Source organism: Maniola hyperantus, chromosome Z (assembly GCF_902806685.2).
Source record: "Maniola hyperantus chromosome Z, iAphHyp1.2, whole genome shotgun sequence".
NCBI classification, from domain to species: Eukaryota; Metazoa; Arthropoda; class Insecta; order Lepidoptera; family Nymphalidae; genus Maniola; species Maniola hyperantus.
This window is the reverse complement of record NC_048564.1, coordinates 12431217-12455453: the sequence shown is the minus strand read 5'-3', so window position 1 is coordinate 12455453 and position 24237 is coordinate 12431217. Positions and strand designations below refer to the sequence as shown.

At 37.4% G+C, this 24237-nt stretch overlaps 2 protein-coding genes across 2 annotated transcripts; one reads left to right on the top strand and one right to left on the bottom strand.

The window, feature by feature from the left end:
- The first annotated feature begins 455 nt into the window (after positions 1-455).
- LOC117995488 (protein zer-1 homolog) lies at positions 456-19755 on the top strand. Its single transcript, XM_034983496.2, has 8 exons — positions 456-1954; positions 2862-3070; positions 3826-3997; positions 4685-4846; positions 16291-16452; positions 16972-17121; positions 17455-17707; positions 18036-19755. The coding sequence occupies exons 1-8, from the start codon at positions 926-928 to the stop codon at positions 18218-18220; spliced, it is 2322 nt and encodes a 773-aa protein (XP_034839387.1). The 5' UTR covers positions 456-925; the 3' UTR covers positions 18221-19755.
- LOC138404528 (uncharacterized) lies at positions 6089-14213 on the bottom strand. Its single transcript, XM_069508771.1, has 2 exons — positions 13527-14213; positions 6089-8248 (listed from the first exon to the last, which is right to left on the bottom strand). Exons 1-2 carry the CDS (start codon positions 13541-13543, stop codon positions 6367-6369), a joined length of 1899 nt encoding a protein of 632 aa, XP_069364872.1. The 5' UTR covers positions 13544-14213; the 3' UTR covers positions 6089-6366.
- Positions 19756-24237: the final 4482 nt, after the last annotated feature.

Below are 24237 nucleotides of genomic sequence, written 5' to 3'. Positions count from 1 at the left end.
TTTCGCGCTCGCTTCGCTCGCGCTTTTACTTTATATTGGTTAATGCCCGCAACTTCGTCCACATAGATTTAGTTTTTTAAAATTTCCGTGAGAACCCTTTGATGTTCCGGGATAAAAAGCCGTTTCCGAGTGTAAACTATCTCTGAATAGTACCAAATTTTGATTTAGAATATGGACTTTGAAAAGGTAACAGATAGATAGAAACATTCGCATTTATAATACGTCTTGAACGTGACTTATCTGCTTTCTTTGGCTATTCCAAGAAAATAGTACCTACCTACTCTGTCAAGATCATAGGGGCCCCGTTATTCTAATGTGCCCAGGGCCTCCAATAGGTTAAAGACGGCCCTGCGTGCGGGTGTGCGGGGCGTCGCCTCCCAACCCCCGCTCGTCATACCCCGATTACCAACTCGACCTGTCGCAAGAGGTCGAGATGTTGTGACTTGACCACGACTATGTGACCCCCCCCTGGCACCAAAGCTGGATCCGCCCTTGTTAGTAGGCCTTCTAGGTGTACTATGTAGTAGTACATGCAAGTTCTTTGGGACTCACAAACTCAATGGCTTACCAAGTTTACAATGTTACCCGTGACGACTGTAATCTATGGTATAGACTCAGCTGCCATGCCATTACCAAGTGCCAACGGCAGTCACAACTCCATGAAAAAAAATCGCTTGCATCTTGCACATCACATTGCGAAAATTTTTCGGACAAGTGAACAGTGCCGTGATTTGGTGAGAATTTATCATTTGAGTATCCTAAAATCCAGACTCCTGTCTACGAAATAGTCGAATACACTTGTTGGAAGGCGGACACAAATACACTGGCAACAGGCTCTTCATTATTGCGTCTCAAAGTAAAACGGTGACACCGATCACGAAACTACCTTACATTTTTAACATGTAAATTTAGTACTGCTTTTACAATGTCGGAACGAAAAATTTCTGCACTGTACGATAACTCTCCGGATACCCTTCTAAACTTGTCTTTGGAATACATCAGTAACAATTTAGATATTTACACAAAATGGGACCTCGAAAATGGCTGTTGGACCCTCCTGAAATGTATAAGATTACCCGCAGAGATTTCTGAAAGATTATTGCAGGTATATCAAACGAAAAAACGCGTCGACGATCACTTCGCAAAGTTGTTCCGCGACCCATCACAAACTCGTTTGGAGAATCTGTACCTGCGGGATACAAAAATCTCAACTGAGTGCGTTCAATATTTGCTGGAGCACAAGCCCAGGAGGTTGGAATTGCTGCAATGCGATAACCTATCCAATGAGTGGCTGGATTTGCTAAGTAGAAATAGTGAGAATCTGGTGAGCCTTAAACTAGGGCCATTCAACAGAGACGTTATCACGTTCGACAGGACGAATGGGTACCGGCAGCGCTACAACGCGATCAACGCACCGAAGTTGCGCCAGCTGTCCGTCCAGTGCAGAGGGTCTCCACTTTGTCCCATTCTGCTCACGAAACCACTATGTCATCTTACACATCTAGAATTGTTCGACTTCCCAACCTCGGCCACAACCTGGACTTTATGTGAGATGAAAAATTTAAGATATCTCGTGCTTCACAATGTTTCATGGTCGAAAGCAATAGTGGATTGGATAAAAAAGCTGCACTTGCTAATACACCTAGACATATCTTATGCCAATGAGCAGTTCGGCAAATTCGCCAGACCCAATGAGGTTTTGGCTGGCTTAGTAACAAGTTTGATTCATTTAGAATCATTGGATATATCCGGTACAAACTTAGCTGGGACTGGCTCTGCTGTCCCAGCCCTCACTGAAGAGAGCACATCTGAGTCAATGGAGGATGCTCAGGTTGCTCAGGTCCGGTGTGACATACCAGGGCTTGTGAGCCGAGTCAACAAGCCACTACAGTTCTTGGGCTTATATGGAACCCAGTATGGTGCATGCAAGAGGCATGACATCCCAGCAAAAGTAGTAAGTACACTAACTTAAAAAAAAACTTGCCTAAGTAAATAATTTTCATTACGTAATCCATACTAATATTATAAATGCGAAAGTGTGTCTGTCTGTCTGCTAGCTTTTCACGGCCCAACAGTTTAACCGATTTTGATGAAATTTGGTACAGAGTTAGCTTACATCCCGGGGATGGACATAGGCATAGTTCCTACGGGACTTTAAAAAACCTAAATCCACGCTGACGTTTGACTGCAGGTAAGACGCAGATCCACGAAGGCGCGGGCATCATCTAGTAAAAAATAATTTTAGAAACTAATGAAAGTTGTTAAACCATTTTACACAAAAACTTTCTGAATTCTTGTATTTTTCATTAGAGTTCTTAATACCCACTTAACAAAATATTTCAAAAGTCATTCCTTTGACTCTCTACTACCCTACTACCCTAGGTACTTCAACCTGCCTTACCAACTCACCAGCTTTAAAAAAAACGCTAAACACTTCACTCGGGTGGAAGTTCTGTAAAACCTTTTTTAGCAGGATTCCCATTATAGAATAAACCTATATATGCAAAATTTCAACTACACCCAGCATTTTGAGCTGTACATTGTCAGGCTAGGCTCGCCCAAGATAGTACCTACGCTGGCATCAGCCGCCGACGGCTCCCATTATTGCACGGCAACGGCACCTTCAAACTTATGAAGAGAGAGAGAGAGATGTAAGAGATAACAGTTTACATGATAGAAAAAGAAGTATGTTAAACTTTAGATTGCAGTGGTGTGCAAGATGAATTGTGGCACTAGTTGTCTAAAGACTTTGCAGAGTGAGTTCTCTGTGTCTGTACCTATAGGTACTAATAAGAAGTCTGTGTTCATATGCAAGTCATTTCTTCACTCTTAATATGGATCACCTCATTACTCTTTGACAGATTACGGGAGACTCCAATGAGGATCAACTCCTAACAGCTGCTGAGGTTTATATAGAGCGGCCCGGAATATTAACGCGAGTTCTCAATGACTTGTATTATAAGTTCCGTAGCACTGAAAGATACACTGCTTACGCCAGTCGCACACTGTGTGTAGTGCTTGATGCTATGGAAACACATGTTGAAGAAAAGCACATACAAATTTCTTGCAGGTAAAACAAGTTTCTTCTGAACTATAAGTAATAAATCTTTAAATAATAATTTTGCACATTTATGTAAGTATATTTAGTGTAAACTGTGTAATTAAAAACTATTACTTGGACATTACTTGAGTCTTGTAAACAAATATTCAAACCTGTGTCTCCCTTGGGCCATCACGCCCGAAGCACCAACCAAATAAAGAGGAAAGATTCGTTTGTTTGTAATGGGAAATGGGAAAAAAATTGGGAAAAGTTGATCAAATTTAAGTTATGAAATGATTCTTACATAAAACTTTTTTAGTTGATCGGCATCAAAGAAATTGTGGAAGGATCTGGAAACATTATTATCCCAAGCCATCTCCTGCCATTATGTGATTAATGGAAAGGAGTTACGAGTACGACCCTCAGCAATGAGGAATATGGCTATAAAAAAGATGCAATTTCATTTATTTTCAAGGACAACTTGCGCTTGTCCAAAAATTGACTATGCCAAAATTGTTTTTACAAAAAAACACCTAAGGCTTTCTAAGACAGTTTCCCTGTATCTCCTATGGTTTTCGATTTCCCCATATTACCCCAGTAAAAAAAAGTTGCTATGCCTGACTGACTGATCTATGACTAAGCAATATAGTCAAAGTTTGTTCTGCTGACTTCTGCTGGTTCTCCTGATATCTCCGTGACCCCACAAGATTGCTCTGCCGACATATCCATTGACAAACTACCGTTGTCTTTGTAGACTGTGGACTTTAGTGTGAGTTTCCTTTCAGTGCCATCCTATTCTATATAATGAAAGGAAGAGAAAAGAATCGCATTGGGATAAAGCTGAAGAAACGCATCATAATTGCGCTGCTGGATGGCATGGAGGCTCACCTCGAAGACGAGACCTTGATGCGGAATGGTTGCCTGACACTATGCCAATTCAAGATCCCGAGAGATGTGGTGAGTGGAAGTTACTTGACTTGCGTGAGGATTCGGGTATTTTTGATGGTGAATTGATATTGTAGGTGCCAAGTAACAACTTCGTGATTAAAGTCACAGGTTCTCAACCCTGTGGGCTGTGATGTAAAACACTCCTAAAGGATTAGGGCTCAAGAACTGTTGATGGCTTGATAGCGAAATAATATTTCAGAAGTCAAGCATAGACTTTATTATTGAACTTCAAGTTCCAACTCACTTCAATGACTGATTGCAGATAGCTTTGAAATATCAAACAAACAAAACTCATCAATCCTGATGCTGCAGGGTTACTGAGTTATGAAGATTCAGGAACTGTTGAGGTTAAATTAATATTATAAGTACCAAGCAACAACTTTATGACTGAACTTCAAGTCCCAACTCCTCATTCCTGATTGCAGCATGCAGTACCCCTGCAGCTTTAGGAATGATGCTGCAGGGGTGCTGGCGGGGTCCTAAATTGTGGAGATCCATGTGCTGTTTAGATAGTGACTTGATATTGTAGGTACCAAATACAGATATTGCTTTCATTGAACTCCAAGTCCCAACTCGTCAAACATGATGCTGTGGCACTTCTAAGCTGTGAGGGAATGAGCCTAAAAAGCTTAGTTTAGTTATCTTATCTCTCTCTAATTTTAGTTATATTTTTATAACTTCTTCTTTACGTTTCAGCTGTTTGCATACGAACGCGTAGTACGGCTTCTGTTGAGCGGCGTCGTCGACGGGACTCATGATGGGTTCGTGCAACGGATTGCTATCTATCTCCTGAACTCTTTAGCATGTCATGTAGATGGCAGACAGAAACGTTTGCTCGGCCATCATGACGCTATAGAGGTTAGTAACAATATTACATACGAAAGTACGGCTCGCGTAGACTAATCGGATTTCAATGTGCAGGTGGTGTCAGGAAAATAACTTTGATTTTGAGTGTTTTATCGAACTATTTAGTGGGTAGCATAGTATAGACTTTTATTTATTCAAATAAAGTATTACAAGTGCTCAAATATCTTTAATGTATTGGCTCACATGCGACTTGTCCTATGAATGTCTCTGTAGTCTGTATGTAATATTCGTATTATTTTAAAAAAATATATATAAATTAAAGCTGGCGAAAAACACGAAAGGTTTTTATGATTTCTAACACGCAGTGATGCGAGTGTTTTCGCTCGCGCGCTCTTTAGCTCGGGCAATCTGGATTTTGGACTCGATAGAACTCTTCTATATTTATTAATTAATTATGTTATGTGAAAATAATTATTGTTATTTAAAAGATATTACTGTTCCTTTCTACATAAGCATCAGTGACATTGAAAAAATGTTTTTCCTCGCGAAATTGTATATCAAAATAAAGGAAAAAGCTCTGCTTATTAGGCTCTTTACGCACTTCATCCAATCCAAAGTAGCTGTAGTAATTTGTATAGGGTGTTGCGCAATACATTTGAATTTCATTTTCCATACCTTAAACAAAAAGTTTTGCTGCTATTATTAATATTGGTTACTAGACAATGACCGCGACTTTGTACGCGTGGATTTAGGTTTTTAAAAATCAATTATATTGTAATATTTTTATCCATAAAATAGTCATTAATTTCCGTAAATTTTTTGGTAAAAATGGTGGTAAATTACCGTACATTTTTTGGTAAAAATGGTAGTAAATTTCCGTACATTTTTGTCTCGCAAAATCTGTGAACTATAGAACTATGTACATAGAAGCGCGCGCACTGCGAAATTGACTCCGCACCGGATTTTAATAGATTTAAATTCAAATTTACGTATTTTAAAACGCAGCGTAATTCACCATATCGCAGTGCTCACTCTCTAAAACGAATATATTTTAAAGTGTTATACTCATTACTCCGTATTTTTTTATTTTGAATATTATATTCTCTACTAATACTAACATAGGATAAGACTGTTACTAACACATAATATTGTGGTAAAGGTAAATAAAATATTTGAGTCCAAGGCGCCGTCCTATTGTCATCGCTCGTGCGATGATGCGATGCGATTTCATCGTGCTGTTAGGAGGTCCGCTTCGACAGTCTTTTGAAAAAAAAACCACAAGAAATGTCCAACGAATTTAATTTGGAAATTCACACACACGGAACTTTTACTTCACGCGAATACAGTAGTTTCAGTGTTAACTATTCAATATGGAAATGTGGACTGCCTCGCCGCCTCGCGGATTGTTCGCTTTATATAAATTGAAATGCTGAAGCAGCGAATTAACACGTCATGTTAAAATTATTAATTTATAACATTTCCCCCCTTTAAACGAAGCTTTAATTTAAAATAAAGCGTAGTAAAAAAAAAGAAAAGGAAAAGGAGAGAAATGGTAAAATATTCTACATAATTTAATTATTTGTAAGATTTCTTTTGGATGCACTAAGATTTCGAAGGTCTACAGATGCGTTATCTTCATCATCTGTTATCTGTGACATTTCAATAGAACTTTGGATTTTGTTTTCTTTATGCGAAATCTTTTTGCGATTACATTGGTAAAAAATTTGGATGCAGAATTCGTTGCAATTACGTTGTTTAAAACATTTGACAATCTTATAACATAAAAATAGAAAAATTAACGAAATAATTATATAAGTAAAAGCAGAGTAATACGAGCTATATTTTATAAAATGAGATTCCTCTTGGATCCTGTTGATTTGCAACTCAAGATCGTTGAATTGGTTTATCGAATTTTTTAAGGAATCTAAATTAATATTACTTAGGTTAATAGGTGATAGAAGAGGAATCGTTTTGTTAATAATCTCTTGGTTGCAGCAGTTATCATTAGTTATATCAAAATTAATATTAAAGTTATTATTATCAATAGTTAAATTTGAAATGGTAGAAGGTATAAATTGAATCGTTTTAAAGTAACCAATGCAACCTTTGTTCAGTTTTAATATTCCAGTGCCAGATATAGAATAATCCTTAAAGTTATCATTACAATTGATAGTTAGTTTGCTTGTTTTTGACTGTACAAATATCCATTGATTATTTTTTAATTTATGCCATATGTCAATAAGACCATATAGGATTTTCGGTTCACATTCCCTTGGTAAAGATAGAGTCACTTCAGTTAAAAGTTTTGTCTCGCATGAAGGATTCGAATTTACAGAATAAATTGACTCTAATTTACAGATGGAATTTTCACTATTTAAAATAGTACAATCTCTTAAAGTATCTAATAATACGTAATTTAATCTATCGTCAGTTATAGCTAAATAGGGTTTAGTAGGCTTGATTAAGGCAAAACTTTTGGATTGTCCTTCGTAGTGAGGAGTCGGAAGCGGGATTGTTTTATAGACGTTATATTTAACGGGAGAGACAAGAGGGATCTGTATTACAAATACTATCTTATTGTTATAGAAATAGGAGACTAACTTAGATATATCTATAATGGTATGTATATTTTCGATACTTAGTGCTACAGGAAAATCTAAACCTTTATTGATTGAGTTTCTGTGTTTAGACAGTTCATCATACAGTTTTACAGGACTTAGAACAGAAGGATGTAGAACATTAACTTTTGAAAACAAAATTGCGTTTATTACAGTATCGAGAAAATTTGAGATAGCTAGTAAAGAGCTTTCGATTATATTAACTAAGCTATTAAATCTAGTTAAATACATTAATTTTTCATTATCACTAGTAACATAAGACAATATATCGTTTAATTTATTAATCTGAGAGTTTAACTTTATCTCATTTTGATTTAACCTAGAAATAGTAGAATTAAAAGTATTAATAGACGACTTAACTATATGAATATTATCTTTCATTAAATGAAATATCTCAGATTCAGATCTCTGACAAGAGCTAATTGCAGCATCATATTTTCGGGCATCTTCAGCATCTAAAGTGCCAAAGAAAAACTTAAGGATTTCACCACCAAATTCTAAAGATCTTTTGAATCTAGCAGGATTTTCGCTTGAGATAATATGAGATAGAGATTGAGCCTTGAGATAATTGGATTCTAGAAGTACTTCAATTGGACTAAAAACATTTTTGCAGCTAGAGTACTCTTCTGGTTGCAACTTAGCACAAACTAGAGAGGTTTTAACAATCAACCGGTCAACTTTGTCAAGCTGTGGTTCCAATGAGACGGTGTTGAGATGCGTGATTACTCTCCAATAATCATTGTAGAAATAAATTTTTGTAATGGGGTCGAAATATATTCCAGGGCTATGCGTTATGGGTGTAATCATTGGCTCAGACGAGACGTAGGAGAAAAATCTGAAAAGAATGATAAGCTTAAGTTACAGCGAGCTTAATTAAATTAGTATGATACTTAACATGTTTTCTATTTATTAATAAAGTAACATTATGTTTTCCATTTATTTTAACGATTTTGTAAGGGCCTTTCCATATTGGAGATAAGGCTTTACGAAGTCTGTGATGGTATTTTAAATATACCATGTCACCAACTTTATATTCTATGTTAGGATTAGAACTTGAATCATAGATTTGTTTTGAAGATTCTTTACTTGATCTAATATACTCTAAAGCTTTTTCGCGGCTTACTTTCATTCTATACTGAAGCGCACGGACATACTCGTGGTATGTAACATTATTATCTGTGTCGTAGAGAGAATTAGGAAGGGTTGGTTTCTGTCCAAACAGAAGTTCAAACGGAGTAAATTGAGTAGTAGTATGAGGAGTTGTATTATACGCGAGAACAGCTGTTGCTAGGTAGCAATGCCAATCATTTTGATTTTCGTTTACAAAGGATTTTAGGTATTCTTTAAGAGTAGCGTGGCTGCGTTCCAGCGCACCGTTAGTTTGGGGATGGTAAGGGCTAGAAAGTAAGGGTTTGATTTTGAAAATATCGGTAACTTGTTTAAACAGTTCTGATGTAAAAGTCATGGCTTGATCAGTAAGGATCATTTTAGGAATAGCGAATAAGGACATAAAGTGGACCAGATTACGGGCTACTTCTTCACTTGTTGAAGAAATCATAGGATAGACACATAGGAATTTGGTAAGATCATCTTGCAGAGTCAGTATGAACTTGAACTTTTGGAAACCTGCTTCAGGTAAGACACCAACTATGTCCAGAGCTAATCGTTCAAAAGGCTTTGTGCTCGTGGATGTAATAACCATAGGAGCTTTATTGCAAGCTCGTAAAGGTTTGTTAACTTGGCATAGTTTGCAAGACTTCACATAGCGTTCTATGTCAGTTCTCATTCCTTTCCAGTAGTATGAGGCTTTAATTCGACTATACATCCTATTCACACCAGGATGTCCTGCTATGGGAGTGTCGTGATTCTCTTTGAGAATTGTAGGAACTTCAGCTGGAGTTGGAAATATTATTTGATTTTTATAAATATGTATTTTGATATCAGTGTTATGAAATACGTAGGAAATCATATTATAAATTTTGGTATAGGATAATTTAGTAAAAGGTTCAGAGAAATCGGAGATAGCTATTTCATCAATGCTAGGGTGATGTGATATAAGTTCATCACGAAGCATCATCAAAGTGTCGTAAATGGAGCGAAAAGTTGTCTCATCGTAATGATGAACCTTGGTAAAAAGAAAATAATATGTTTTATTATTTTTTGTAACTGACCTTACCGAACATTGTTCACGTTCGGCTTCTAACAATGAAGCGGTGTCGGTTATCTGAGATAATAATTCCTCACAATGTGGCATTGAGTTGTCGAAATCTAGAGAAACGGGGCATGCAATAATTTTGCATTTGGAAAGATGTAAAGCTTGTGAGTGTTCTTCAATTTTTGTGTTAGAATCTGGTAAAGAGTTTGTAAGTTGTTTCTTAAAATATGCCTCGTAGGAAAGCTTAGTAAGATTATCTGTATTTATAGCATGAATTGGGATGCGAGACAGAGCGTCTGCATTTGAATTTAATTTTCCAGGTTTGTAAATAATCTCGTAATCGTATTCCTCAAGTTTGAGGCGCCAACGGACGAGTTTGGAACCAGGATCTTTGACGTTGAAGAGCCATACTAAGGGCCGATGATCTGTTACGATTTTGAATTTAGTGCCGTAGAGATATGGTCGGAAAGTTTTAACGGCGAATAAAATAGAAACTAACTCCTTTTCTGTGGTCGAGTAATTTCCTTCTTGTTTGTTTAAGGTTCTAGAAGCATAGGCTATTGGTTTGTCCTTGCCGACAGGGCCTTGAGATAGCACTGCGCCAACGGCGTAGTTGCTGGCGTCTGTGGTAACGATAAATGGTTGAGAAAAATCAGGGTATTGGAGAAGAGGAGCTGAGGTTAACTTTTCCTTCAGGAGGTTAAAAGCTTGGTCCTGTTCTATAGACCAATGAAAAGTGACATCCTTCTTGAGTAAAGATGTTAGAGGTTTTGTGATCTTGGAGAAATTGTCAATAAATCGGCGGTAATAACCAACGAGACCGAGGAATGATTTTACTTCTTTAGGATTTTTAGGAATTGGGAAATCACAGACTGATTTAATTTTTTCTGGGTTTGGAGAGACACCTTTATCCGTTATAATGTGACCTAGATAGGTGACTTCCTTTCTAAGGAATTCACATTTATCCGGTTGTAATTTGAGATTATAATCTCTGAAACGGTTGAATACCATTTTCAGTTTTTCACAATGTGATTTGAGATCTGCACTATAGATGATACAGTCATCTAAATAGACATAGCAATGTAAACCTTGAAGACCTGATAACACTGTGTTCATAAGACGTTGAAAAGTACTGGGAGCGTTCTTAAGTCCAAACGGCATCCTAGTGAATTCGTAGTGGCCTGCTGAACCATTTGTGTTGACTACAGTAAAGCCAGTTTTAGGTGCATCTGAAGGATTCAGCGGAATTTGATGGAAACCGGAGACTAAGTCCAGTGTGCTAAAATATTTGGAATGACCTAGTTGATCTAGGATATCTGTGATCAAGGGAATAGGATATACTTCGGATACAGTGACGTCATTGAGGCGGCGGTAGTCGATAACTATTCGCCATTTCTTTTTCCCGGATGCGTCCATTTTTTTGGGAACCACCCAAACGGGAGCATTCCATGGAGAGATAGACGGTTTTATAATTTTCTGTTGTAGCATTTTCTGGATTTGGGAATCGACTTCGTTTTTATGACATTCGGGAAAACGGTAAGATTTAACATTAATAGGAGAGCTATTACCCGTGTCAATAGAGTGTTGAATAGCGTTAGTATGAGTTAGAGTATCTCCTTCGAGATAAAATATATCAGAGTATTCAGAACAGCACTCTGAGAGAACTTTTCTCTCCTCATCGTTAAGATGTGAGTGTCTTATAAGACTTAGAACACGATCGAGTCGATTTGATGAAGAATTAGAAACGTGGTTGACAATTTCGGGGGATTGAGACACTTGGCGTAGTTCAGAGAAGTCTATAGGAGTTAAATGAACCTTGAAGTCTTGGATTTCTATTTGAGATTCAGTGGTATTTAAAACAGAGACATTGACTTTATAATTAGGCTTCAAACTTACTATACAGTTTGCTATATATACACCTTCGGATATAGAGTGATCTAATATGAGTGCGTCTTTTAAATGACGTAACTCGAACTTGTCATTTGAGACAGTGCATTCAACAATAGCTTCGGAGCGAGCCGGTATTATATATCTAGGGCTCGAATAATGAATTGGTAAAGTGTAATTTGAGATAGTAAGGGATTTAGTATTATAATCGATATTAGTATGGAAAAAATGTAGAAAATCGGTACCTAAGATACCGTCTGATTCCAGATTCAGAGCGTCAGTTATGACGTGGAATTTAAAAGAAATGGTGTGGTCGTTTATAATAAGGTTAAGCACAACTGTTCCTAAAGTTTCGCTATAGGAATCAATATCGTTTATGCCTTTGAGTTTTATAATTTCTTGAGACAATTGGGGCTCTGCTGGTAAACACGAGCGCTTAATAATGCTGACACTTGCGCCTGTGTCAACTAAGAAACAGAGAGGTTTTTTATTACATTCTATTTGTAAAAATGCATGAGGTAAGGACACCAACTTTTTCAGGGTGCTTGTTTCGAAGATTGGGACGTCTTTAAGAGGCAATGAGCTTTTGCTTGCGTCGCTTTGGGGGTCATTTTGAATGACTTTAGAGTTTGTAAGACTCAGTTGATCCTTTGAAGGAAACTGAGATTTAAAGGATTTTGTAGTATAAGAGCTAGTATAAGAATTAGAATGAGATATAGTATTATTTGAGCAATCTTCTTTGGAATGCTTTGTATTCGATTTTGTAGGAATCAGTGAGGATTTAGGATATGATTCAGCGATATTTTGGCAGTCTTTTGGTGATTGCCGGGATATAAAAGATTTGGTATAAGATTCAGTGTGACTCGGACAGTCATGTAGCGATTGCCGAGATATAAACGATTTGGGAGAATTAGTATAAAAGGATTTAGTAGTTCGAGTGCCATTTTGGATTGTTGATTTCGGCAGGCACGCATCCGAAATCAGTTTAAGTTTTTTGATTCAGGGACGTAACTATTCGTCACTTCATTTAAGGATTCAGAGTATTCATACATGTTAACATTAGCACTGTTACTATGAGAGGGACCTGACGGAGGATGAGAGTTCATCCGACGCTGATTATTATTATATTGGCGCTTACGACATTCTGAGATAAGATGTCCTTTGTGTTTACAATAGGCACAGGTTTTGACGAAATTTGAGTCCTTTGATGAACTTTGACTTGTTTCTGCAGAATATTGAGGGTTAGCGGGAGGAATATGGAAAGATGATCTCTGTGTAAATTCGCGCCTTTTCTTAAAGCACTCTGAGAAACTATGATTGGTCTTCTTACATAAGGAACAAAATTTAGTTGGATGTTTTGGTTGAGTAATTTTTACAAGTTTGAAAATTTTTTCTTCTTCGACTGCTAGAGAAATTGCTTCATTAAGTGTCGAAGGGTTTCTGCAGCGGACAATATTAGAAATATTAGGGTTAAGACCTAATTGGAATAAGCTTAAGGCGAGTTCTTCCATAGCTGTGATTTTGCCTAGAAGGAGATTACGATCAGTGCATGAATTTTGAATATCAGCTTGAAGTCGAGTTAGGCATGCTTCGAGTCTGATAGAATATTGTGTCACACTTTCGGACTGGCCCTGTTTACAGTTTTGGAGATCAAGTAGCAGATGGGACGAGTGTTTTTTCTCGCCAAACGTGCTTTTTAAATATGATTTTAATTCATCCCAATTATTGAAATTTTTAAGGCTGCAGGCTAATTGAGCTTTGCCCTCAAGTTGGGAGATTATATATTTACATAAGATATTTTGCTGGTCGGGAGCAGCTAAACTAATTGCGTTATCGCAGTTAGTTAGGAACGCGGCAAGAGTTTCCCGATTCCCATCATAAGACCTTACGAATTTAGTGAGTATAGAGAGAGTCACTTTTGCGTCCGAACTTTCTGACTTTAAACTCATTTTTGATTACTGAAACTGAGATATGGAGAGAAAAAAAAAGGATTTAAATTTAAAATACAGTACGAAAATATACAATTTAGACAATTTACGCTTTTTATACAAAATTAATATAAACTACTTACAGGATAACGGCAAACATCACGATTTATTTTTCACAAAAAGGTTTTCACTTTGATGTCACTGCACTGAAAGTTAAATTAGGTCGATGCGTTTGCGACACGTGAAGGCTTTGAACTGTACGGAATGCGTCTCGTATTTCACGCGGCGACGATATCGAGTAGGTTTCTGAAGATATTGAAGAAATTGTATTTCGTAATTTTGAAGGCTTAAAATTTATTTCACTGATGTTTTTGAGTGAGTCCAGGATATTCGCGTTCTTCGTGTGAGATGCGGGCTCAGTCTGGCAGGCTGAGACTTATCGTCGATCTTGAGTAGAACCGGTGCTTAGTGGTTGTGATGCGGGCTCAACCCTGGGGGCGAGGCTTATCGTCGATCACGACTGCGATGACCTCAGGATTCTTTGGATGCTAAGGGTCCTCTTGCGTGAACCTTCTTAGCATCCCACTTCTGACACCAATTGTTAGGAGGTCCGCTTCGACAGTCTTTTGAAAAAAAAACCACAAGAAATGTCCAACGAATTTAATTTGGAAATTCACACACACGGAACTTTTACTTCACGCGAATACAGTAGTTTCAGTGTTAACTATTCAATATGGAAATGTGGACTGCCTCGCCGCCTCGCGGATTGTTCGCTTTATATAAATTGAAATGCTGAAGCAGCGAATTAACACGTCATGTTAAAATTATTAATTTATAACAGTGCGATGAAATACAATATGAACGCATCGCATGATCGCGCGATCTTCAATAGGACATTCAGTAAAACACAGTTTGTTTGAACACACGGGACGCTCGATCATTTTCGTCGGACGCACGCATCATCGCACGAGCGATGACAATAGAACGGCGCCTTAAGCTGGGTATTCACTAACAAGCCGTCGCATGTTATTCTTACTAAAAACTATAAATAGTCTGCCACAAGCAGAACGCACCGCACTCGCAGTGAGCCAACGCGCGGCGACGATTGGCTGTTTTTGCCGCGAATCAAAGAACGCTTGCGATGGAAAGGACCGGCTTTGACTACTTGTACTTTGAACTTCGTTAATGTATCTATGTATAGTTCGCAACAAGTCGTTATGCCAATGATTGATGGAATGATTTATCATACAAACTAGTGAGCCAAATTGCCACATGTGCATTAAGAGGAGACTCTAGTCCCAAGGAATTCGAAGAAGTTATTGTCGTCACGCTGCGCCCGACCTACCCCCGTAAAGTGCGAAAGGGACAACTGCAGCTCAGGCTGATTTTACCTACTAAACTATGACCAAAAGATGTTTCGTATTCCGCTAATTCCTTCGTCAAAACTGGACAGATCTCAAAAATTCTTATATCAAAATTTAGAGGAAAAGTGTATCTATATGCTTCTATCATTTTCTTTATTGTTAAAAACTTATCACGGCGTCTGATAGTCGTCTTAACATGGCGGCTAAAACAGGTTTTTTTACAGCTTTTTGGGTTGTCACATTTCTTTTAGTGATTATGTTTTGGAAAAAAAGAAATTATAGGCCACGTATTAATTTGACCTAGATTTTCTTGAAAAAAAATTCTCTATAGTCATTATCCACGAAGAAAAGAGCGGAATGCGTTTGTATGGAGAAAGGCCTAATAGAGTCCCCTCTGAAATATTGCTATAACATTACGCTGATTATTCTATTATCTATATATATAAAAGGAAAAGGTGACTGACTGACTGAATGACTGACTGACTGACTGACTGATCTATCAACGCACAGCTCAAACTACTGGACGGATCGGGCTGAAATTTGGCATGCAGATAGCTATTATGACATAGGCATCCGCTAAGAAAGGATTTTTGAAAATTCAACTCCTAAGGGGGTGAAATAGGGTTTTGAAATTTTGAAGTCCACGCGGACGAAGTCGCGAGCATAAGCTAGTTGCAAAATAAATTAACAAAATTGCAAAACTAATCACTTCAAGGCAAACTATACCTACTTACTACTATAGGTAAGCCGCTGTAAGCTTAGCCCTTCTGATGGTCTGCGGGGCGGGAGCGCGCTCAACCAATCAGTTAGTCTGCCGCTGTTCGCCGGCAGTGACTGACGTGAACGCTGATTCGCACGTGATATTATTCTAGCGACTGCTACCCACGATATTATTAGTCTTGCGACATGAATCAAGATAACCTACCTACTCCCTATTTTTTATTTTTTACTTTCAATTATTATGTACGCGATTAATAAATAAAAATCATAAAGACTATTGTTTTTAAATATTAGCTGATTTAATTCATTAGATAACTGCATCAGAATGTAATAAACATACATAATAATATATTAATTAGTTCTAACACATGTTAAATAAATTTAACTCACGATCCGCTCCGCTCCACTCGGCCCATCTCAGCATCAGTGGAAACGCAGTGTCCGTAAGAGCGGGGGCACACGATGCGTTGCGGCGCCGGAGCGGTGTCGCTGCGTCGACTTACATAGAAATATCTGTGGCATGTCACACTATGCGCTCCGGCGCCGCACCGGACTTGCAACCACCGAGACGAGGCGGGGAGGGGTGAATGCGTTGCGACGTCGGAGCGGCACCGCTCAGTTGTTTATGCGTCACAAGGAAAGACACTGTCCAACGCTGCTACGGCGCCTGCGACAACAACGTTGCGGCGCCGCACCGCTCCTGTGCCCGCTGATACGGTGAAATCTTTGCGGTGCGGCGCCGCATCGCATCCTGTGCCTCCAGTCGTAAGTGCTGTCAGAAAATTACGGGTATAATAATAAGTATCTTCTGAAATTGTTACAGAAAATGCTATTCCTGGTCTCTGACCGGCTTGATAGGCGCTTGTGCGACGACGTTCTGGAGGTGGCCTGGTCCACTATGTGGAACGTCACTGATGAGACTCCGCAAAACTGCATGCGTTTTCTGGCAAACCACGGCATGCACTATTTCTTAGATTGCCTCAAGGTAAAACAAAGGCTACTTCTCAACTCTCTCATCTCTCTACCCAATCTGTAAAGTAAAATGACAGCTCTTGTCTCTTGTTGTTGTTATTGCTATCTCAAATAATCCTCCCCGCCGAAAAGGATAGTACTGGATTCAGACCCGTCAGGTTAGATTGCGTACAACTGACTTAGGTAGGTCTTATAGCACAAGTAAAGGAAAAAATCCGAAAACCGTGAGGTTACATAAAAAAAAATCTAATATTCTCACGCAAAAGTTAATTTACTAAATCACATATCAGATGGCGTAGCCCGTCATTAACTTGCAGTATTCTACATAAAAGTGTTAGGTATATCTTGTACGATATGAATGCACTCATAAAAATCTGATAAAAGTTATCCAATGACTGATTGCAGAGAGCTTTGAAATATCAAAAAAAAAACTTGTACGATAAGTAGTACGGCACCCTTCATGTGGGAGTCCGACTCGCACTTGACCGGTTTTATTTTATTTGAGATTATCCATAATATGTTTTTCTTTTAGAATTTCCCGGACAAAGAGGAATTGCTCAGGAACATGATGGGCCTCTTGGGAAATGTGGCTGAAGTAGTTGCGCTGAGACCACAACTCATGAATAAATTGTTCCTGAATGTGTTCAACCAGCTTCTAGACTCTTCTAGCGACGGCATTGAGGTATTTTATTTTTATTTTAAGAAAAGCCTCTCAACTTTTATGAAGTTTTGGGTGGGAATGCCAATTAAGTGATACATAAATTATTACTATTACGCGTAAAAATTAACCCCTCACGGCCCATTTTAACTTTTTCTTTTGTATTAACATCTAGACAAGATTGCTCCTACCTAGTTCTCATCATCGCTGTTTTAATCATAATTGTCGCCAAGTGCAAGCTGATAGGCTATAAAAAAATAGCGCAATAAAAAAAAGTCTCCACTATAAGACTACAGCTACAGCTTGAGTCGCGAAATCAGAATATTTTTACAATAAAGTCATTAATAACGTCAACAGGTCAGCTACAACGCAGCTGGTGTGTTGGCCCACATAGCATCCGACGGCCCTGAAGCGTGGACCGTGGAAGAGCCATCTCGGCCCGTGGTTCTAGAACGCATAGCCGCAGCGATTGAAAGATGGGATCGTAGAGCGGAGCGAAATATAAACTACCGCTCCTTCGAGCCAATATTGACTTTACTACACGTTTATCACACTCCCCAGTGCCAGCATTGGGCCGTCTGGGCTTTGGCCAACCTCACCACTGTTTACCGTAAGTATTGTTCTCATTTGAGCTAATAGTAACGCTATTGCGCGCCTATCACTGTGCCAATTTTAAGCCGTTTGGGCATATGCGAGCTTCGTAAATAAACTAATTTTCAATTTTGTATTGAGTACTGGCCCAAATGAGAGTTGTCATTTGAGTTAATACTGATGCTATTGCACGCGTATCACATGTCCTAGTGCCAAAATTGGGCCGTCAGGACTTCGACCACCCCCATAGCTGACAAGTAGTAGCATAAAGTTAGATAAAAAAGACAGGTCTTTGCTTTTCTATTCTTAATTTGGACGCATAATAATGTTAACATTGAACATTCCAGCATCCAAATACTGCAGCTTGGTAGAGGTGGAAGGTGGGGTAGAGTTGTTATACGCAATACTACGTCATCCGGCGCCATACCAAAGGATCAAAAAGCTGGCCATGATTGTTATCAACAACTGTGAGGCCTTCAGCAGCGGGTACACTCTGCCCGAAGAAGAGATTGTGATGCCAAGAAATAAATAAAATATTATCAGGTGTTACTAATAATATAAGTTTAGATAAAATAATATCAGGGCATATGTTCAAGTGTGCCGTAAAAATCGTATTAGGCTACATAATATTAGACGATTTTCGACAGTTTGCAAGCTTCCCTGAAAGAAAATGTTTTATGGCATGTGCTGTTTTTCGGAAAAGGTCTTCAATTGTTGTGATTGTTGAAGTGTACTGGACGATCCTCTGTGACCTTACATCTTAAGTTGATTAATTTTTAACAGATAAATCTAAGGGACATAGCCCACTTTCGATACGATTGCCGCCTATAAATTTAGAGGTAGGTAACTCCACAAAGTTTATGTGAGTTATGGCTCTGCAGTTTGTGTAATGAATGCTTTGAAGTATCAACAACTCATACAGGAACTGTCAAGTTTGTTCCTCATAAATCAAAGTTAGGAGTGTAAAAATTTGAACATCATAGCGAATAGGGCTCCTGGATAATCTTTATTGTATTTTTCGCACAAGAAGCCTCTTTTGGTCATAAGATTGTCATGTTAACAATAAATGTTACCTATAGTACGCGATAGGTCGAGATGCCAATCGGGGTATAAGGCGTAGGGATGCCTAGGTGTGTGAAGCGTTCCCACCCCGATTGCCATCCCGACTTGTCGCGGACTACAGTTAAGAAGTCCTATAGCATATTAACTTTATTATTAGATGCATATTTATGTTAACTCAATTTTAAATAGTCTTTTCTGTTTAATAAGTTTACTCACTGCCATTTAAATATATTTAACATTTTCTTTTTGGCACATTATTCTTTTGTAAAACTAAACATTTTATAAACCCTTACAAGGTGAAAATTTGCCGATTAATTCAAAGATGTTTGTTATGTTAATTAATTTAAAAACGAATTGATTAGTCATAGGACGATTTCTTAAAAAAATTGTCATTTCAAAATCTCTTAATTTCTGGTTTTATTTATTTAGATAAGTAATGTGTTTGTTGTGATAGCAACCTGAGTTGAATAGTGTATCAAGACGGACTTTTTATGTGAAATTCGATAGCAGCTTGTGCAAGTAGGTGCAAGAAGACTAAGTGGAAGTGCATTCAAACACATAGCTGAAAGGACAGCTATTTACCCAATCAAGTTCATTATTAGTGTTATTCAAGTGAAAAACTTAATCAACAAATAGTGAGTGGTTAATACTTAATAGTGAAGTGAATAATACAGGAGTATATTGAGCTTGAAGATATAGGAATCACTGTCAAGTCAACACAAATGATCCCATCTATATAAAGTATGTTATAAATGTTTAAGGTCCAATATTTAATCTCATTAACCATGTTTTTCATGTGTATTCAATAAATTGCTGTATTTCTTCATATTTAGGGTCAATGTTGTCTAAAGCGAAGCTCGTACAACAGTACCGTGGTTTATTTTGTACAATATAATTAAATTAAAGGTATGATTCCGAACCACGCTGCACGCAGCAGCGCTGCCGCAACAGTGCTGGTGGTGAGTCCTGTCGCGGCACTACTGGTCCCCATACAATCTCTATAAGCTTATATGACATTACATTCCGAGCTAGCCAGCAATGTCGCGGCAGCAATGTAGCGGAACATTGATGCTGCCTAGCTCGGAATGTAATGTTATATAAGCTTATAGAGATGGTATGGGGACCAGTAGTCCCGTGACAGGACAGTTACAGCTGGTGACAGCACTGTTGCGGCAGCGCTGCTGCGTGCAGCGTGGTTCGGAATCATACCTTAACTAATAAGATACTGTATAGTGTTAAGGGCAAATATAAATTTTCCACTATAGTTTCTGTAGTAAAAATTACTTACAGAGTGAATTACTTGAGCTTACATTAGAAAGTATTTCTACTGGTCATCACATTTATAATTTTCAAATATTGCGGATTTATGAATACGCTCATCTGCAGGCCTATATTCTGTATCTGAGTGGACATGTAACATGCATGTACAATTGACCAGAAGAAATAGTGTCAAACAACTATTTTGTTAAAGGTTAACTTTGGTGACCAACAGCGGTGATGCACTTGTAAAGCACTAAATTGAGCACACTTCGACTTTGCTCAGCTTTAACTAAGGCACTGTTAAAACAAGACAGCGGTACATCACTGGTATACGTCTATCTCGCCTTAAGTCAGAGTGAACTCAAAGCACGCTTTATAGAGCTCAGCCTCAGAGTCAGACATGAATCTGTCTCGTTTTAACGCTAAGTAAAGTCTGAGCAAAGTCAAAGTACAAAATATAGATCTTAACCTAATCTCCGTCATAAGTATTGTTAGGAGTGGAGTGGACACTGTATAACAGTTTGTGAAACACTACATAATATAAAACCAAATTACATGTCTACTGAGATACATTTGCTCGTTTTCCTGAGCAAACTACAGTAAATGTAGAGCAAGACTGTCATATTTTCATCACAATCATTATACGGTATTTATGAAACCATTACTTTTAAGGTAATTTCAAATAATTACCACTGCTATGTTGTATAGTCAATTAATAATAAAAAAGTGTCTAATAATAATTATTTAAGATGTTAAAGTAGATTCCATGTCTATAACTAAAAATACTTGTAAGTAAAAACCTTTTTATTGTTAGTGTTTAGTTTAGAATACAGGAGTAGATAAATGTGAGAGGATATCATAAAGTGGGAACTCTGAATTTTATTTAGATTTAGAGACTTCGGAATCTTACTTCTTAAAATCTATAACATAGCATAGTGTTGAAAATTCTTATTTTTTCTATGCACAACTATTCACAAACATTGTTTGAAATTTTTTATTTTTTTGGTTTGTACCTGGTTAAGGCTGCTTTGATACAATTATTCACATCCAATAATAATTACTTGTTTATTTTGTTTCCTATTTAATTACATTAAAGTTGCCTTTGAATTGAAGTGCATTATATGTGAGAGTCCGTCCGTGAGCTATGCAGTGTGTTGAAAATCGCCTTAATTTTTCGATTCATTTATTTGTTAGAATTTTTTTTTGTATTCTACTTGATTACATTAAAGCTTATTTCACACTACTAAATTATATTATTATATTATGTTATTATTAGGGATAGAAATTGCTTTAAGCTGAAATATATGTGAAATAAGCTTTAGGCTGATTTCACTTCGTATTATATTTTTATGGACGTGATTACGTCCAATTACTTCTTGGATTTTTTTCTACATCAGTTTATTGAGGCTGTCTTCGAAATTCAGCGCATTGTAACTGAGACTTAAGCATCACTAGAACACGTGATAATGTCTTTTTCGATAGGTATAGCTTGTTAGATTTTTTTGTTTAGAAGCCTGAGTTTATTATGTTGATTTTTTTTGTTTTCTACCTGAGTTTATTATGTCGAAATATTTTTTGTTTTCTACCTGAGTTTATTATGTGCCTTCGAAGTGCAGCGCATTGTATAGACGCACGCATAAATGATGTGCATACCATTGCTCTTAAATTGCAAGGCAAGAACTTTTTTATCAGCAAAGTGTATGATTCGGCCTTTGTTTTTAGAGTTCAGGAAAATACAGAAATTTTGTTTTATGTTAATGATCAATGCCGCCTCAACTGAACAGTATGACTGGTCATAAATAAACCATCAAGAGTCACACACTAACCAGGGGAGCTATCTAGAAAGTTGTGATTATTACATTGCGATACTTGCAATTGATTAAATTATTGTATTCTTATTTCTTTGCTACAACTGTAGCATAACCAAAAGTTTGTATATGAAGTAGCATATTATCAATGTCACTATAGTTGTCAATGAGGAGGTTTCTAGGCAACGTTCGAGAAAATTTTCATAGATGGCGCTAAATACTACCACCACTAAAAATGAAAAATGGCACACCTAAAAGCCAATAATTGGGAATTGAATTAGTGGTGGTAGGATTCAGCGCCATCTATGAAAATTTTCTCGAACGTTGCCTAGAAACCTCCTCATTGCGGAAATCAGAATTTATTCCTATTCTCACATTATAGCCGACGATCGAATAATGTGACGATCGGAATTGACTGATATTGCCTGATAACATGCTCAGCTGTAACAAAATAAGCAGCAATACAAAAAGCTGTTAATAAAGATTACAATAATCGCAATTTGACATCATACACATCTTTGTTCTACTGTGGCCTGATTTGATGTAATCTGTGGTATTCAAATCAAATCTTACTCTTAACTAACTTTTGTGATTTTTTTTAAATCTTTTATAAAGGCTTTAACATTTATGTATGTCAGCCTGTGATTTCTTAGAGCCCAAGTAAGATAAAATTTCAATGCCACAAGGAAAGTCTTGTTACTAATATGATTAAAACTATTATAGGTGTTTTTTTTTGTTGATTCTTAAGAAAAATAATATAAAAAGAGAGTAAATTATATAAAAAGATCTACATATAAAAGTATTTTTATTTCTGTCAGAAAATGATTTTGCAGCAAGATCTGTAGAACATTTTGAGGAGTTGGATACAAAAGCTGATAACTAATTATTATTGATCCTTCAGGGTTCCTCCTTAAATCATCACAAACAGATGAATTAGTGGAGTGAGCCAAGCTTTTTGGCACAGTTTCAAACTAGCTTTCTTGTCTTTGATATAAATTTTACAATTGTTTATAAACTTCCCGATGAGTTAGAGGCTTGAAAATTTAAACAGGTTGGAACTGGATCACAATGCAACTTTACTTGCTTCCTTGTCTGTCTGTTTGTTAGTTTTTCTTGGCGGTCTGTTTGTCGAAAAAGTTTACATGTTAAAGCTGCAGGATAACTTTCTTGTCTCTAAAAATACCTACATCATCATCATCATGATCAAGCCATTACCGGCCCACTACTGAGCACGGGTCTCCTCTCAGAGTGAGAAGGTTTTAGGCCATAGTCTGCCACGCTGGCCTAATGCGGATTGGCAGACTTTGAAGACCTTTGACAACATGAAGAACTCTCAGGTATGCAGCTTTCCCTCACGATGTTTTCCTTCACCGTTAAAGCAAGTGATATTTAATTGTTCTAAAAACGTACATAACTCCGAAAAGTTGGCGGAGCATGCCCAGGATCGAACACGCGACCTCTCAAAAACTAAAGAAGGCTAATAGTTAAGATGTCTTACCACCACTTTTATATACCTACACTATTATTCCATACTTTTTAATATTATAAATGCGAAAGCCTGTCTATCTGTCTGCTAGATTTTCACGGCCCAACAGTTTAACAGATTTGGATGAAATTTGGTACAGAGTTAGCATACATACATCCTGGTGACAGACTTTATCCCGGGAAATCAAAGAGTTCCTGGGGACTCTAAAAAGTCCATCGGCTTAACCGATTTATTTGAAACTAGACGATGCCCGTGACTTCATCCGCGTGGATTTAGGTTTTCAAAAATGCCGTGGAAACTTGATTTTCCAGGATAAAAAGTATAAAAAGCATGTCCTTCCCCGGAATGTAAGCTATCGGTGTATCAAATTTCGTCAAAATCGGTAGAACAGATGGGCCGTGAAAGGCAAGCAGACAGACAGACACACTTTCGCATTTATAGTATTAGTATGGATTTGGTACAGAGGTAGCTTACGTCCCAAAAATTGACATAGGTATCTTTTAACCCTGGAAAAGCAGAGTTCCCATAGGATTTTTAAAAACCTAAATCCACGCGGGCATCATCTAGTAAATAATAATTAAAATATCTTGTAAAAAGTAGGTGGGTAGGGGAGAACAGGTAGACTATGGACGACTTTTCTTTAACTTTTTTAAGACAAACTTTCTTTTAATAATTAAAAACAACCAATTAAATGTATTATAACTGACTTCTAATGTAAATTTCTTTATACATATTGGTTTTTAAGATTCAAAAGATACTTTTAAAAATCACATCAAATGTCCTAAGTCTTCCTGTAACTATTTGGGGTGACTAAGCCAAAACTGCTGTTTTATAAAAGGAAAATGCCTTGTTGTTACTCTTTTTATTATCACCATTTTACAATATCACGAAATTGAGTCTTATTCCTACTTAATTGTTGCTGGAATATGAGAA

Bases quoted from the DNA above. Each gene is read 5' to 3' on its own strand.
- LOC117995488 (XM_034983496.2), top strand. From the start codon at position 926: ATGTCGGAACGAAAAATTTCTGCACTGTACGATAACTCTCCGGATACC. The intron at 3,071-3,825 runs GTAAAACAAGTT...GTTTCCTTTCAG, and splicing joins CACATACAAATTTCTTGCAG to TGCCATCCTATTCTATATAA. The intron at 3,998-4,684 runs GTGAGTGGAAGT...TTTACGTTTCAG, and splicing joins TCAAGATCCCGAGAGATGTG to CTGTTTGCATACGAACGCGT.